We start from the raw sequence: 15146 nt of genomic DNA, 5'->3' as shown, positions 1-15146 counted from the left end.
CGTCTTGTGTATTTTATAACGAGTCATAATAAATAAAGTATATATTAATTTTAGTTATTCATGCCATGACGGAGAAAAGCTTCGTCATTGCTTATCGGAAGGTGGCACGTCACACACTCCGTCAAACGTGTTAGTGCCTTCAGCAAAATAGTTGTCTATAGCGATACATTGTACTCGGAAGAAAAATGAAGGTGTACTGCAGGTATGACAAATTTTCAAGTTACCATATGTTTATTGTTCGTGGTCTATTTCTTGCCATCAGTGCCCCGAAAGACCGCAAATAAGTCGCGTGCATAAATGTGTACGGCGCGACTGAGGGAGCCAGTTAACATCACGAGAAAGCTAGGAGACGACACAATCACATATAGCACTGAGAAATGGCAACAGCTCGTCTTCAGCACCATACAAAAGGTGGTCATAGTGCACGCTCACTCTAACTAAAATGCAACAGTACTGTAAAATGACTGCTGCACACCTGCGAAAAGCGACAAGAAAAGAAGAAACGCTTCCATGTAGAATTAAAAGCTCAGCATACTGACGGACACCTACTTCATGGAGGTGGAAGGAGAGTTGTGAATCCCGCTGGTGTGAGCCTACGTTAGCCTCGTTCCAACAGCTCCTTTTAAACTAAGATGGCACACAAGGGTTGTTTGTAGCCGAGTACACAGGGCAATGTTACGGTTTACGTAGAGCAACAATAAGCAGCCGTTATACAGTCCGTCTGCTGAAATCGGACACTAAACGTGGTAAGAAATCGGGGAAAAAAATGCACACTTAATGTCATGCAGGCAGCATGGATTCTAGAAGAAACTGCATTTGGTTTCAGGGTTCATGGGCGATCCGGGAGCGCAATTGAAGGCAGCCTGAAAATTGGCGCTATTCTTCACTGCTTCGTTGCAACCGGCTTCCGCCGCCTCGACGTTTTTTGACGCGTGCGGTGTGCAGAGGAGATAACAGACGAGAACGAAGAACGTCTGCAGCTCATCGAACATGTGCAGGCGCAGCCGGTCTGTGCTGCGCATACTGCGAAGCGCGTCGAGGGCTATGTCCACGGAGGCGGCGGTATGGAAGATCTCCAGCTCGTCCCTTCGGTACTCGGCCGACTGGGCAAAGCAGCGAAGCTTGTGCGCGACTTCTTCGCGCACCGGCGCATTGCCGGCGAACTTGGCGAGGAGCACGCGAAGCAAGGCCGTGGAGATGAGCGTTCCCACAGTGCCGTATTTGGCCGCGTCGTTCAGGTGTCTCCTGTACACTGGAAGCGTCGCGAGAAGTGGCTGCAGTGAGACTGTCCCGCTCAAGTCGTCTAACAAGTCGTACCACTGGTTCTGCAGGAGGTTTCTGACATGGGCTGTACGAATCTGATCTCCCAAGGATGCGTCAACTTTGTTTACGGCCGTGGCAACGTACATCCAATTGTTGAGGAGCGACGAGTTGTTTGTTATCTCCCATTTCTCGAGGACCTTGTCCAAGGCCATCAGCGCCTCCTCGTGGCTACTGGCGTTACCAACACGTGCTGGTGAAGATGTGATGTTCCGGTCGGCTGGTGGTAAATACGGTATATATATGTCCCCTGTAACTTTTTTAAACAACTGGACCGTGATAGCAGCTGTCGCGGAGGAAACGAAGGACCAGTCGATGTCGCCGTTTACGAGCGCAAACCGTCGGAAAGCGAGCGGCCCCACGAGGGTCTCAACAAGCTGTACGCAGTAGGCCTGCGCCCTACGCTCTGACGAGCCGCTCACCGCTTTGCTGGCAGCCTCGTACTTGTACCAGGCTCTGGCTAATGCTTTGTCGATGTAGCGCCCCATTTGCTGCACGACGCACCAGCCCACGTAGTAATGGAGGCGCTGCTTGTCCCATACGCGCAAAAGCTGGTCGACGGCTGTTAAGTAGTCCAAATCGGTCACAAGCACTCGCGCACTGTTCGAGAGACCCAGCTTTTTGGCAGTCGTGCGCCACGGCTTGCCTCCGATATTCTTGGTGACCGTGGCAAGAGTGTCGACGGTCCCTACGAACGTGGCGTTTCTCGCGTGCGGATGGCGTTCCTCGTGCACCAAGTCGGCGAGAATGGAACTTTCCAAGTGAAGGAACTGACCGTACGGCAGGACTTCCTCCGCGAGGCCGCCGTCGCCTATGTATATGCTTTTGGTTTCTTCGAACAGGCGCTCGTAGACGCCGTCCCGCAGAAGCAGTCCGCGCGTTCTCTGCCAGGCGAGCAAGAAGCCTTCGTCCGGTGACACCTCGAGCAGGTCGCTGGCGCCCCTGCGTGACAGTGCGCGGACACGCAGCAAGGCCGCCACTCGGAAGTTGTCGTACACGCGGGCCGCCGTGAGCACGACGTCGGGATGGGCAGACAAGCCCGGCCAGCTCACTCCGCAGAGCCTGAGCTGGTCGCGAAAGGCGGCCAGCTCCTCCACGCCACGCCCGAGCACGCCGGCGCACGCCTGGTACAAGGCGACCGCGGCTCGGTCCGCGGTCCGCGCCTCGGGCCACGCTGTCAGCAGCTCTCCTACTTCTTCCAGAAACCTCCGCACGTGGCTGTGGTAGACGGACAGGTCCTGCGAGCGGCCCCAACCGTGGCACACGTAGGCGTAGAAGTTGCCGCACGGCTCTCTCGTCTGGTCCACGCTGTCCGCCAAGAGGGCCTCGAGTGCCGCGCAAGAGGTCGATGCGCATACCGGTCGGAGGCTGTCCGAAGGCACGGCGATGAGCAGGAGTGCGACGAGCAGAGCGCAGAACGCGAGTACGACAAGCATCGTGACGATGTACGCACGCACGTGGGACCGCTGCTCTTCTGCGTTAGCGGGAAGCCAGTGCAGGTCGGTTAGCTTGCTCGGAGTCGTCGACGCCGCCGAAAACTCCCTGGGTGAAATATCTGGCGCGGCCGCCGTGAGTCCTGGCTGCCTCCTGTCGCGGTACTCAGCAGACAGCTGGTCGACGGGCGACGCCAGCGTAGATTGCTCCGCCGTGGGTGGCAAAATCTTGGCGAGAAACGAGGGAATGGTCACAGCCGCAGTCGAGGTTAGAGAGGATTCTGTGCAGCTGGGAGAAGGGAGCGAGACAGCCGAAGTGTCCAAGAAATTCGCGAGGCTGCTTGAGCGGCGCTCCCTGGCAGCGAGCTGTTGGATCGAACGCCGCAAATCTGACACTCCGGAATCTTCAACGGGTACCTTTGCCGGAGATTCTGTAGTGTTTCCGTCGTGGTGACAATCTGCAGTTGGTATCGATTCCACACCATCTGTGATCGCTTGGTTGTCCCGAACATCGGTGCGGACATTCGACACTGCTGGGCTGTCACGCATTGAGGCGCGATTGGTAGGTGATAGCTGAGAGACATGTGAATTGGACACTTCAGACATCTCAGCTTCATCTGTTTGCTGTCGCAACCTTTCGTCGCACACCGGTTTCTCAGGAGGCGATCTCATGGTCTCGCTGGTACGATTGCTCTCGTGTTTTTTCGCGTCGTCAGAGCTGTCCATCTATAAAATAGAGCAAAAAGTCAATGAGACCCGTTTTAGGCATTCACAGAGAAAAATATACATATTTACCCTTACGTATTTAAGTATCCACGGCTGCGTCAGCAGCGCGTTCTGATAAACCGCTGATTCAACCTAAACTAGTGTGACAGCAGTACTGTTCTTTGTGATATAGCGAGCTTAGGTTGTTTTGAGCACCACCTAAAGAAGATGCTGTTAAATATAAAAATAATCAGTTCTCTTTCTGTATTTCGGTTCAATTTATTCCTTCCTATTCTATTCATTTTGCATGATAATATAGGTACCAATCTCAGATATCGAATATTTCGGGGTAACCTTCAAGTTAACAAGAAAATTCGGCAAGACGAATGACAACAAAATGTAAAAATATCTTGCAATATACACCTGCCCATCCTTCTCGCCATAATATATAGGATAATAGGCTTGCTTGGACTATTCTAGAAACCGTCTGGTGATTATGATCGCTTCAACTGTTCTACTTTGTCTATGAATATACCACATCATCCTATGTCTAAGCTTCCATGAAGATGGACATCATGTGCAAAAAAAAATTTCGAACAGTCCATCCACTAACAACTAATTGTGTAATTGATCTTAATGAAAACTTTACGGGACATGATAATTTTGGAAACTTGCAGAAAATAGTCGTAAAGGTGTAGTTATTTGTTTCTACATCTGCAACTTGCAAGTGGCCGCGTAAATTGAGATAACTGTACTCGCACAATATTCGTTTAGTTCAGCTCACTGCGCCGGTGGCAGTACGAAGCGTAGCGTCCAGTCCAACTCCCGTGCGCCCCAGAAGGTAGACGTAAAATTAGGATTCGCCGCACCTCGATACCGCGATATCGCCCAATAAAGCGGCTCGCCTCGCCCCATATCGGCTGAAGTGACTAAGCGTATATTGCCAATCGGACGAAGCACAAATAGGCAATCGGCAACGCCTTCCATTTTACGCCGCCCTTCCATTTCACGGGGAGGTTAGACCACGTTTCCTTGAGGTTTGGGCATCCTTTCCTCCTTGAGCTGAGCTACAACTGAAGACTGCCACCCAATAAAATTTACCCGGGAGTGGGTATTATACAAACCCGCTTGCATGGGCACCGACGTTCCTCACAACACTGGTACACAAGCGTAACTGCAAGTTAACAGGCTACTTACTTTGTCGAAGAACAGTCGTGGCTAACCCTGAGACTTTGCACTATAGGAACGCAACTGCTTCTTCTTCTTCTACTTCTTCTTTTTGCTGCCAGTTACCGCGCACATATTTCGATTTGGAGATCTATCTTTTTATTCATTATTGAACTATTGGTAATGTTACCAGTACACACTAGGAATATATCGTGCCCAAGAAAATTAGGAAAAGTTATATCTCAGAAGACCTGCGCACAACCGTTTTGAGATTTTCCCGCGACTCATTCAGAACTCGAGTCATCAAATGCATCGTTAGAGCTCGCGGAGAGAAGTCACATCGAGAAGGACAACCGTTTAGTCAGGTTAGGGTGGCTAGACCTGAGAGGTGTGAATAGCGCGGAGCAGTTCCTTTGTCCGGAGGTGTCGTCCTGCTCGCTGCCTCCGCTAGGGTGAGATAGGCCGCAGCGGCGTGATGCGCCGGGGACTGGTCATCAGTCGAGATAGGCAGGAGGCGTTCTTATATTCGCGAAAAAAAAATAAAACAAGGAAGTGATTGATAGAACTGGAGTCGTTACATACATAGGCTTCCGTTCCACGTGATCTTGCAGAGCTCCTTCGTGTTAGGATGTCGTAACTATAAAGCTTGACTTAAAAAAAGACAGAAGAAAAATGACAACCATTCAACTCTGTGAAGATGAAATGGCAGCGAAAGCTGACGACCGTCAAAGCTCTCAAACAAAAAGCAAAGTGCTTTCGCTGCCATTCCATCTTCACATAATGGAATGGTTGTCAATTTTGCGTTGCGAGTCTGGCGTCGTTGCTCGTTTGGAGGTGCCCGGGCTAGCGATTGTCGTTCAGCATCATGGGAACGTTGTTCATCGGTGGTCGTTTCACGCCGGCGCCGTTTACATTCTCGTTGCTCTTCCCTCCGGCGCTCCTCCTACGCATGTTGTTCTTCGGGTTTACGAACTATACGTGTCCGCCCCATCGATAACGCAGCTGTTTAATGGCTCAAGCTCCCTTAATAAATGACTCATACCCCCGTAGACGCGGCCTCGCAATTACGATGAAAGAAGATAATTCTACGCTGGAACGATGAGCGGCGACGAAGCCAGCTGTGAAAGACGACGACGCTCGCGCCATTGCTGCTGGTGAAAGTTTTTTGCACAATGGAGCCAGCTGATCGAGCTCGTGCCCAGCAGATCGAGCAACGCGAGTGTCTTCATTCTTAACGTCAACAGTTTGCCTGCAGATAGGAACAGAGACTTTAATGCACTATTCCATTCCGCAATCAGGGCAGCCAGAAACGCGCCCCTCTTAATTGCTGGGGACTTCAACGCTCCGAACACGGAATGGGGATGCGACTTTAACAGCAAGAACGGCACAAACTTAGCAGATGTGCAGCCGATTTTAACCTCACGCTTGTTACGGATCCTAGGTTTCCCACTGGAAGGGGTAATTCGGTCAGTCGAGACACAACGCCAGACCTCGCATTCTTCCCAAATATCGAGCGCACGCGGGATAATCTCCAGGAGGACTTGGGTAGTGACCACTACGTTCTCGAAATCGTGGTGCAGGTCAAACCGAAACCTCCGTTCAAATACCAATACGTCGATTGGGATCTTTTTCGAAAAATCCGAGCCGAAACGGCCCCCTCAAGCGAATCCTTCAAAGATGTAATTGCCGATCTTATACCGTCAAAAACGTGACCAAAGAAATTAGCACGCAACCTGAAGTTCCCAAAATGGACTCGCGGTTAGCGCATCTCCTGGAAGCTAACCACGCTCTTGGGGAGAGGCGGAAAATGCAGAAATGAAATCGCCGACTACGAGCAAAACTAACGTCACTAAACAAGGAAATAGAGTTGTATTCCAGACAACTGGCCCTGCAACAGTGGGACGAGACGTGCAACAAAACGGACGGTCACATGAGAAGAGGTAGTAAGTGGAATCTGCTTAAAAGCCTCCTCAACGACAAACAGTCCAGGAATGCGTTAAATCTCGCCATCGATAGGCTCATACATAAGCAGGTCACCTCGGACCTCACAAACGATGTGATTGTCAACGACCTGGCGCGAACTTACCTGCCCCTCGAGGAAGGAGGTTCGCAAGGCATAAACGCGAGAGCGGGTTATACGGGGCTACACAGGCCAGGATTAGACGAACATTTGACAATTTCAGAAATCAGACACGTACTCTTAAACTTGAATGGAAGATAGGCCCCGGGGCCAGACGGGGTCACCAACAAGCTCCTCCGGAACCTGGACGACAAGGCCATCGAAATCCTAACGGCAGAGATAAACGAGGTGTGGAGCTCGGGGCAAGTCCCGTCGGAATGGCGCACCGCCAAGATGGTGCTCATCCCAAAACCGGGGAAACATCTGCACATAAATAACCTCCGTCCCATCTCTCTAACATCGTGCATTTGCAAAGTGGCCGAACATGCAGTACACAATCGAATCGTCGAACACATCGAAAAGCACGAACTATTTAGGCATAATCTAATAGCTTTTAGAAAGGGACTCTCCACACAGGACGCAATGCTCCTCCTGAAAAGATCCATATTGACACGTGTACTTATCTTTATCGGGCGACCACGTTTCGCCGCTTAAGAAATGTAATCGCACAGCGCGGCACGCGCCTGCATGTATCCGAAGTTTCTGGCAAGTTATCGATGCTTCTACCCGGCTGTCTGTTGTCGCCGAACCTTGTGTTATCTGATTTCATCGCGTGACGCGAATGGTGTAGAACTTTGTGGAAGGCACGCGGGTCCGAATGATTAGTCTGGAACATTCGACGACTGCTCTATAAAAGCCGACACACTTGACCCGCTGATCAGATTTCCGACGATCGCCGACCGTGTTCGCCGCTATCGTTGTGCTATAAGTGTAGCCTGTTTTGTGGGCACAGGTTCGCCCAATAAAAGCTAGTTTTGTATTCCACCGTACTGCTTCTTTCTTCACCGTCACTACCACGTGACAATATTCGACAACGAGACGCGGGACGTACTAGGTATCATTGCACTCGACCTCGCTAGGGCTTTTGATAAGGTGGCTCACGAACACATCTTGAACGAAACTTCCTATCTCAACCTAGGGCTGAAATTCTTTAATTTCACTCTCTCGTTTCTATCGGAAGGGACAGCGTTCCATCGAGTGGGCACAATCTCGGGCGGTCCTTGCGAACTGGGCAACTGCGGAACCCCTCAGGGTTCGGCCCTATCCCCGCTGCTGTTTAATATCGGCATGCATAAACTCTCCGAAAGGCTGGCCGCACTCCCAAAAATAGGCTACGCAATCTATGCAGACGATATCACAAACTGGTCCCAGGGGGGATCTCTGGCCGATCTAGAGGAATCTCTCCAGGCGGCCATAGATGTAACGGAAGAATTTCTTACATGCACGGGTCTCAAGCTGTCACCGACCAAATGCGAACTCCTCCTCTACAGACAGTCAAGGCAGCGCGTTAGGATCCTCGAGCCTCTGGAAACGCTGCCAGTCGAAATTACAACACGAGAAGGGCACCCCATTCCGAGGGTGAACTCCATCAAAATTTTAGGACTTTTAATCAACGCCAAAGGCTGCAATGCAGAGGCTCTAAACAAGCTAGGCGCGCAGGCGCAAAATATACTAAGACTCATCACTAGAATCGCAAGCAGGGGGGGGGGGGGGGGGGACTCAGGGAGGACAACCTACTCAGGGTCTTCCAAGCTTTCTTCATCAGTCATATTATTTACACGGCACGGTACCTCAAATGGAGCAAAATCGAAAAGAACAAACTCGACAAGCTCAGTTTATTGCACAGATCTCCAGGCGCCATGATATAGGTTCAGAGTCCGTTGCCACCCCTGTGCAGAAGCCTTGATTATTTGGAGAGGCGTCCGTGTACAGGATCCAGTCCTCGGTGTTGTCCCTGAGGTGTAGCGTTCGACTTTATCGTCTTTCTGGTTGTGTTCCTGCCCACCAATTTCTAGGTATTGCGTCGACGGTAATACAGTCTAGCGTGTCCCACGGGGAATATTGTTGTTCCCTGTCTGGGCATTGTGGGATATCGTAGCCTAGATCACGCAAAAATGCCCGTCCCTGTCTAGATAACTTCAGGCGACTAAATTGTGCCTCTTGGTGGGGTTGTTTCAGCTCGTCCAGTTTAGGCAGCATTGCCATCTCATCAACTCAGTTGGATCGCGAATATGCAGGGATGCCTGGTATAACTCTCGTTATCTGCCGCAGCATGGTTTCAAGTCTGCCCTTTTGTGTTTTGGTGACTTGCAAGTGTGGAAATTGGTACATTATACGAGGTATAGCCAGGGCCATGGTGAGCCTTCTGAAATGGTGCTCTTTGATACCTCTCATCCTTTGAGTTGTTCTTGTAAGTGGCCTCCTGACTTCATGGAGCTGCTGAATTGTTTGCCGCACCCAGACGTCCGTCTTACCATTGTCCTGCAGCCAAAATCCCAGGACCTTGATATGCGTTTTTCTCGGGATAATATCTTGGTTCACTTGCAGCGTTATGAGTTTTCGTTCCTCTTCTGCCTGCTGTTTTCTTTAGTTGGTTACCACTATGTGCTCACACTTGGTACTGGACCGGGCGAGGCCTCTTTCTTGAAGATTTAGCGCCGTGACATTAATACCTATTTGTATTGTCTCTTCAATTTCAGCTAGTGATCCTCTGCTGGGACCCAGAGCGTGATAGCGTCCACATCTATTGTAAAGGGAAGGTCTTCTACACGCCTCAAGAGAGTTGGCTGCTTGCTTAGTGCTAACGAGAATAGTGTGGGTGAAAGAATCGACCCTTGGGGTACATCTCTTCTCATGTACCTTCTTTCGGACTCTTCTTTGTTGACTTTCACGGTAACTGTGCGGTTTGTAAGAGGCCCTTTTACGTAGTTGTAAAGTTGTTGTTGGTTGCATGGTTTGCAGTCCTTCGAGTACCGCTTGGTGCGTAACATTATCAAATGCTGCTTTGATATCCAACCCCTCTATGGCTCTGAGTTGACTGATGCTCTGTGCTCTATATATTTCTTGTAAGGCAAGCATCGCATCCTGTGTGCACATGTGCTCTCGAAAGCCAATGACTCGAGGATCGACAGAAGTGCAAGATTTCTGCTGCCATAGGAGTCATGTAAGAACCGTTCGTTCCATGATCTTTCCCGGATATGATGTTAAAGAAACGGGTCGCACGTGGCTAACGGTGCTTGGGGTCTTATTGGGCTTTGTTATTGGGATCACAGTAGCCATTTTGCAGGTCTCCGGTATGTCACCGAGCTTTCCTAAGATTGGTTGATGATACCCTGGAGCTGTTCCAGTTGTGTGTGCATGGCATATTGCGTAGCATCTTGTTAGTGATGGCGTCCGGTCCAGGTGCCGTGTCTTTGCTTGCATTGATAGCTGCTTTAAGCTCTGCAATTGTAAATGGCTGGTCTGCAGGTACATCGCCGAAATCTTGTATGGATGGTAGTTGTCGCTGATCTTTCTGTAAGGTTGCCGAGGGGAAGAAATGGTTGTCCATTTGTTCTGCGAGATCATACGCTCTGATTTCCTCCCTCAATTGGATTGTTTCCAGGTGGTTCTTTCTCCTGGGTTGCCCAAGAAGTCCCTAAAAAAGCGACCAGGCTCGGCTTGTGGGCATGTTGTTTCCGGCTCGCTCGAATATCTGCATCCAGTCGTCAATTGCGAGTTTGTCGGCGTATTCTTGTGCCTCCTTGCTGATGCTATCTATACGGGCTTTTAGGCGCTTGTTCAGCTTGTTCTTTCGCCATGTTCTGAGGAGCTTGTGCCTATTGTCACATATGTTAAGTAGGTTCTTTTCTTTTTGCGGATGGTCTTTAGTTCTTTGTACTGCCTTGGTTGGGCCCTTGTGCACGGTGCGTAGTGTTTTCGCCCATTCTTCCAGGTTATCAGTACGCTGCCCTTGGAGAAGACTCCTGAAAGCACCCCAATCTGTGATATTTGTGACTGTAGTGCGATTTCTTTTAGACGTGCATTGCTTCTGCGGTGTGGGAATGATTATTTCTATGACGCTGTGATCACTACCCAACGTTTCCCCGGTGTTTTTTTCCCTCCACTTCCTTAGATGTCCGGCCCGCAGTCAGGTTTGGGTTTGTGTCTCTTTCCACAGAATTTCCAATGCGAGTGGGAGTTTCTATGTCATTCAGAAGCGTTAGGTGGGTATCACTTGCGTTTTCTAGGAGCTGCCTTCCATTTGGTGTACTATGATTGTATCCCCACGCCTCATAGTGACTGTTGAAGTCGCCTACCCATAGCAAGTCCTTCTTGCTATGCTTTTTGAGCAAGCTCGTCCATGCTTAGCGATAGGCCTCTCCTATGGGAGTACGGTAGGTGTTAATAATGGTTACGTCGTATCGTTTCAAAAAACGGCATTTAATCAATACGCTTTCCTCTTCCACGTTGTTCATAAGACTGAGGTTCTCGTGTAAGTCCGTGTGTTGGTTGGCTACCAGTGTCATTGTCATTGTAGGATAGCTAATCTGATCATCATAAATTCGCCTTCGGGGCTAGTGTGTAATACTTGAATTGTGGCAGACCGTGCAACCCGGTAGGGAGATCGGTGTATTTGTCTCCTGAGGAATTATTACGTCCGGCTTATGAGCAGCGCGTGTTAGGTATTGTATTAGAGAATTCTTTTTACGATGTATTCCTCTACAATTCCATTGCCATATGGTAACCGCCATTTCGTGTTGTGAGTTACCTTTTCTGTTATTAGTCTCCATAACTGCTAGAGTGGCTTTGTTTATAGGGGTGCGCTTCCTCTCTTGCGAGAAGTCGTTTTGTAAAGGTTCGTTGTAAAGGTTCCACGCTTTGCGTTAGCGCGGCAAGTTGTGTAATAGCAACGAGTTATTTTTGCGTTTCCGCTACTATTCTGTCGTGTTCTACATCTTCTTTTCTCAAATCTACTTGTTCTTTTCGAATTTCTGCTATTTCTTTGACAATGCAGGCAAGCGCGCTGTGCTTGGTTGTTTTGAGGGTTCGGTTTTGCTGTGTTCTTGTATGCAGCTTTCCTGACAATGATTCCTGCCGTGCATGCGACTGAGTGGGGTTATGAAGCGGATTAGTTTTGGTTTTGTCGTCAGTACGACCCTGAAGAGTTGGAGCTGGCGGACTTACCTCTGCCCGTGGCTTACATGTTCCCTTGCCTTCTGCACCACCTTGTTGAGGTTCCTTGTTTGCCTTCTTCTTGGCGTTGTTCGATGGTGGTGTAGTGCCCTTGTGTGGTTGTTGCCTACTGGGGCAAGGTAGGCTACCGTAGTTTTCGGAGCGCCTCAGAACGTTCTCAGGTGTTGGTTCTCTCAGGCAATCGAAGCGATTCTGTGTCTTCAGCGTTGGGTAGTTGGTGTCGTTTTTCGGTCGTGGCATATTGCGGTATGCTTTCGGGTGTCCATTGCTGGTGTTTTCTTTCCTAGACGTGTGTTGCTTGCGTTTTTCTGCCGCCAGTCTGGCAATGCGGTCTCTTGACAATCGGGTTCTCTTGCCCCACGAGGTCTACCGCAGGTCGCACACTTCATTTCGCACTCGTGCAGTGTTCTGTTCGGTCTTTCGTACGGTGGGAATTGAAGCCCGCATTGTTCACACCACACAAGATTCCGCGCATTGGGGTAGACGTCGGCTCGATGCCCAATGGTGAAGCATGTACACTGGACCGCCTTGGGATGGAGTGGCTGTATTTTGGTGACTGATCTCCCAAGTAGGGCTCTCTTGGGTAGCTCTGGTCCCTTGACAGTGATGAGTATAGCTGTTGATCGGCCCAGTCTTCTCGCTGCTCGAAGTTCGCAATCTTCAAGAGTTATGACTGTTGTCAGTTCGTCGTCCCGGACGTCAAGCAGGAGCCCTTTAACTACACCCATTGCGTTGCCCGGCTCATGCGCCACGTATGCTGTTATTTCGTGTTGTTCCCCTCCGAACTGCAATGTCTTGAGTATGGCGAGCTTCTGCATTGCAGATTTCCGCCGGCTTTCCGCAACTGCAAGGCTCTGCAGCTGTCTGACTTGAGTAATGAAGTACCGAGATTCGGCTGTCGTAAGTCCAGCTGCTGCCGTCATGGCAGCGCTCACATGGTAGGGCATGGCTTCTGTTAAGTTAACCTTAGTCCCCATCGGCAGAATGACGGTCTTGGGCTTGGCGTGGCATATCACGGTTGGAATAGTGACGAATTCTTCCTCACCGTTTCGATGGTGCGGTTCCATGGTTGCCTCTTCGTCCATGACGCTTCAGGCGTCCACCTGCCCAGCCACCGGTGGGGCTCCGGCGGTTAGGGTTAGCGACTTCTTTCACACGTAGTCTTTGAAAGAGCAGCCATAGAGCTTCGAGATACGTCATTCAACTCACCCCAAATTGCGTCCTGAGGTGCCAGTCCACTTCGCGTTGCTTTGTGCCGAAAATGGCACCAATGCTGTTGATATTTCTGATGTTTAAGGTAATTTCAACGAAGCCGTTCCGTCGGACGTCTTGTCACCTCTAGCCGGCGTCTTGGTCTCGCCGAGCCCACAGGAGTATGTACCATTGAGCTTGAACCCTTTCTGCACTATCACCAGGATAGGCCCACATGATGATTTTTTTCTGTTGCCGGACGCCTAAAAACACTACGGAACATTAGTCATATACAGCTTTCGCTGCAAAAAGCTCGGCGACAGCGTTTTATAACTTCATGCAATTCGAGGCACGGATCGTTGCTTTAAAGAGTCCCTTTTCCGTGCTCTGGCATGCAAAGAGCAATTTGCAAGTTGGCAGGTGGCTATCAAAATGGTGGGCAAAGTTCTACAAGATAATTCCGCTGTGTGTACCCTATAGAGAAGGTTCAGCAGCAAAATGGGACTTAACAGGAAGGTCTAATGCTACACTTATTGACACGGCAGAAGCGACCGTGGAACATATGCTGATTACAGAGAAAAACGTAGCCATGCTGTCCTTGTGTACTGTATTTCAGGCAACATGACGCGACAGCTGTTTCTCCCAACAAACTGTAAATTATGCAGAGATGACTTCAATGTTCCAAGGGACAGACAGGGCCGCAGCGGAAGCGCCGACTGACGTATTCAAGGTCGGATCTTGGAGGGCTTCCGTCTTCTGTAGTCGTCATAGTCACTGTGGGACTTGATTCATGGTGTCAAAAGGAGGTTAACATACATGTTTAGCACAATGTGCATGCATTCAGAGATTGTAAGCAACCTGCATATTGCAGGTAATAGCGTGCCGCTAATTGGCTGCCAAGAACTGCACAGAACTAACCTGATGAGTTAGTACGTGTGCTTTTTTAATCACAAGGATTCATTTCCTTCTTAAGGGGTTCCACCAAGCAGCATCTAAAAAAATCACTGCCCAAGGACTCTGTACACGCTTCTAACCAGCGAAGCTGAAGCGTGCGGCCCCAGTGTTTACCACTGAATTTATCCCGACGTTTCCTTAAACAACGGCTTGGTAGGCTGCCGGATCTTCGGTATGCAGTGACTACTTGCGCTAGGTTGCACGAGCCCGTTCTAGTGCCAGGGCTGCAGCGTCGGCACGGCGTAGACGAGCTCGTTCCCCGTTCGGCTCGCCGCGTTGCTGATCGAAAGCTGCCTGCTCCTCAGGAGTGCGTATGACCATTTCGCAGCCGGAGAGAAACTGCTGCGCCTGCGTTCGGCTGCGACGGAAAGCAACGACATCACTACTGGCACAGCTAATTCAACACCACCTAGATAGCACAAGGCCTCTTCACTCCGATCCATGACGCCATGTTATCTGGCCTGACTGCCATGGAATCTAATGGGGATGCTACCGAGTAGACAACAGTGATTTTGCCATCAACGCTTTCATCACGCCAGCCTTGTCAATGTAAATTTTGAGCCAGGTAGCGTGACGTCATGGATCGGGTAAACAGACCTTGTGCTATCTAGGTGGTGTTCGCTAATGACACGCCTCTCTTTCTTTCTGTCTTTTTTTCTTTTGCACATTCACATGGGGTTGCGCCGCAATAGTTTTCGGCGTACAGGCCACCGACAGTCGGACAGACGGACTGACCAATCGGCGAGCCATATACAGCTTCGCCGTAAAAAGAAACGAGTTTCTAAACGTGCTTTTAATAGCTCTGCATGACAGGGAGTTTTCATTTTACAGCGGAGCTGTATATGGCTAGGGCAGAATAGAATTTTCGTGCCTACACACAGAAGCTATCATTATCAATGGGTCATACCAGCATAATGAATGGCTCATACCCACGTAAGCACTAATACTCCCGTAAGCAAGCAAAAGAAATTCGGCAGCATGTTACAATCCTGTAACGCGTGAAGGCGAAATCCTGCTGCACAATTGGTAATGTGCCGTCTCGCATCGTTGCGTCGCTCCTTTCACAATTCGGTTTCTTCGGCTCGTTTTCGACGCTTAACTGCGCCTTCACGCGTTGGTATAGCGGGGTGAAACTCGCGTCAACGACGTTTCTCTTCAACTTTGCGTTGGATTCTCTCAGCAGGGAATTGAAACTTATGCTGTTCTATGTGTTGTATGGGTGATTTCAATGAATGTATGCA

The 15146-nt window shown here is 50.0% G+C and overlaps 1 protein-coding gene across 1 annotated transcript; it reads right to left on the bottom strand.

Moving 5' to 3' along the window:
- Positions 1 to 225: 225 nt before the first annotated feature.
- On the bottom strand, positions 226 to 4719 carry LOC142584225 (uncharacterized). Its single transcript, XM_075694381.1, has 2 exons — positions 4656 to 4719; positions 226 to 3479 (listed from the first exon to the last, which is right to left on the bottom strand). The coding sequence occupies exon 2, from the start codon at positions 3477 to 3479 to the stop codon at positions 801 to 803; it is 2679 nt and encodes an 892-aa protein (XP_075550496.1). The 5' UTR covers positions 4656 to 4719; the 3' UTR covers positions 226 to 800.
- Positions 4720 to 15146: the final 10427 nt, after the last annotated feature.

This window comes from Dermacentor variabilis, chromosome 6 (assembly GCF_050947875.1).
Source record: "Dermacentor variabilis isolate Ectoservices chromosome 6, ASM5094787v1, whole genome shotgun sequence".
In the NCBI taxonomy this organism is placed as follows: Eukaryota; Metazoa; Arthropoda; class Arachnida; order Ixodida; family Ixodidae; genus Dermacentor; species Dermacentor variabilis.
The sequence above is the reverse complement of the archived record's forward strand: the minus strand, read 5'-3'. Positions and strand labels throughout refer to the sequence as shown.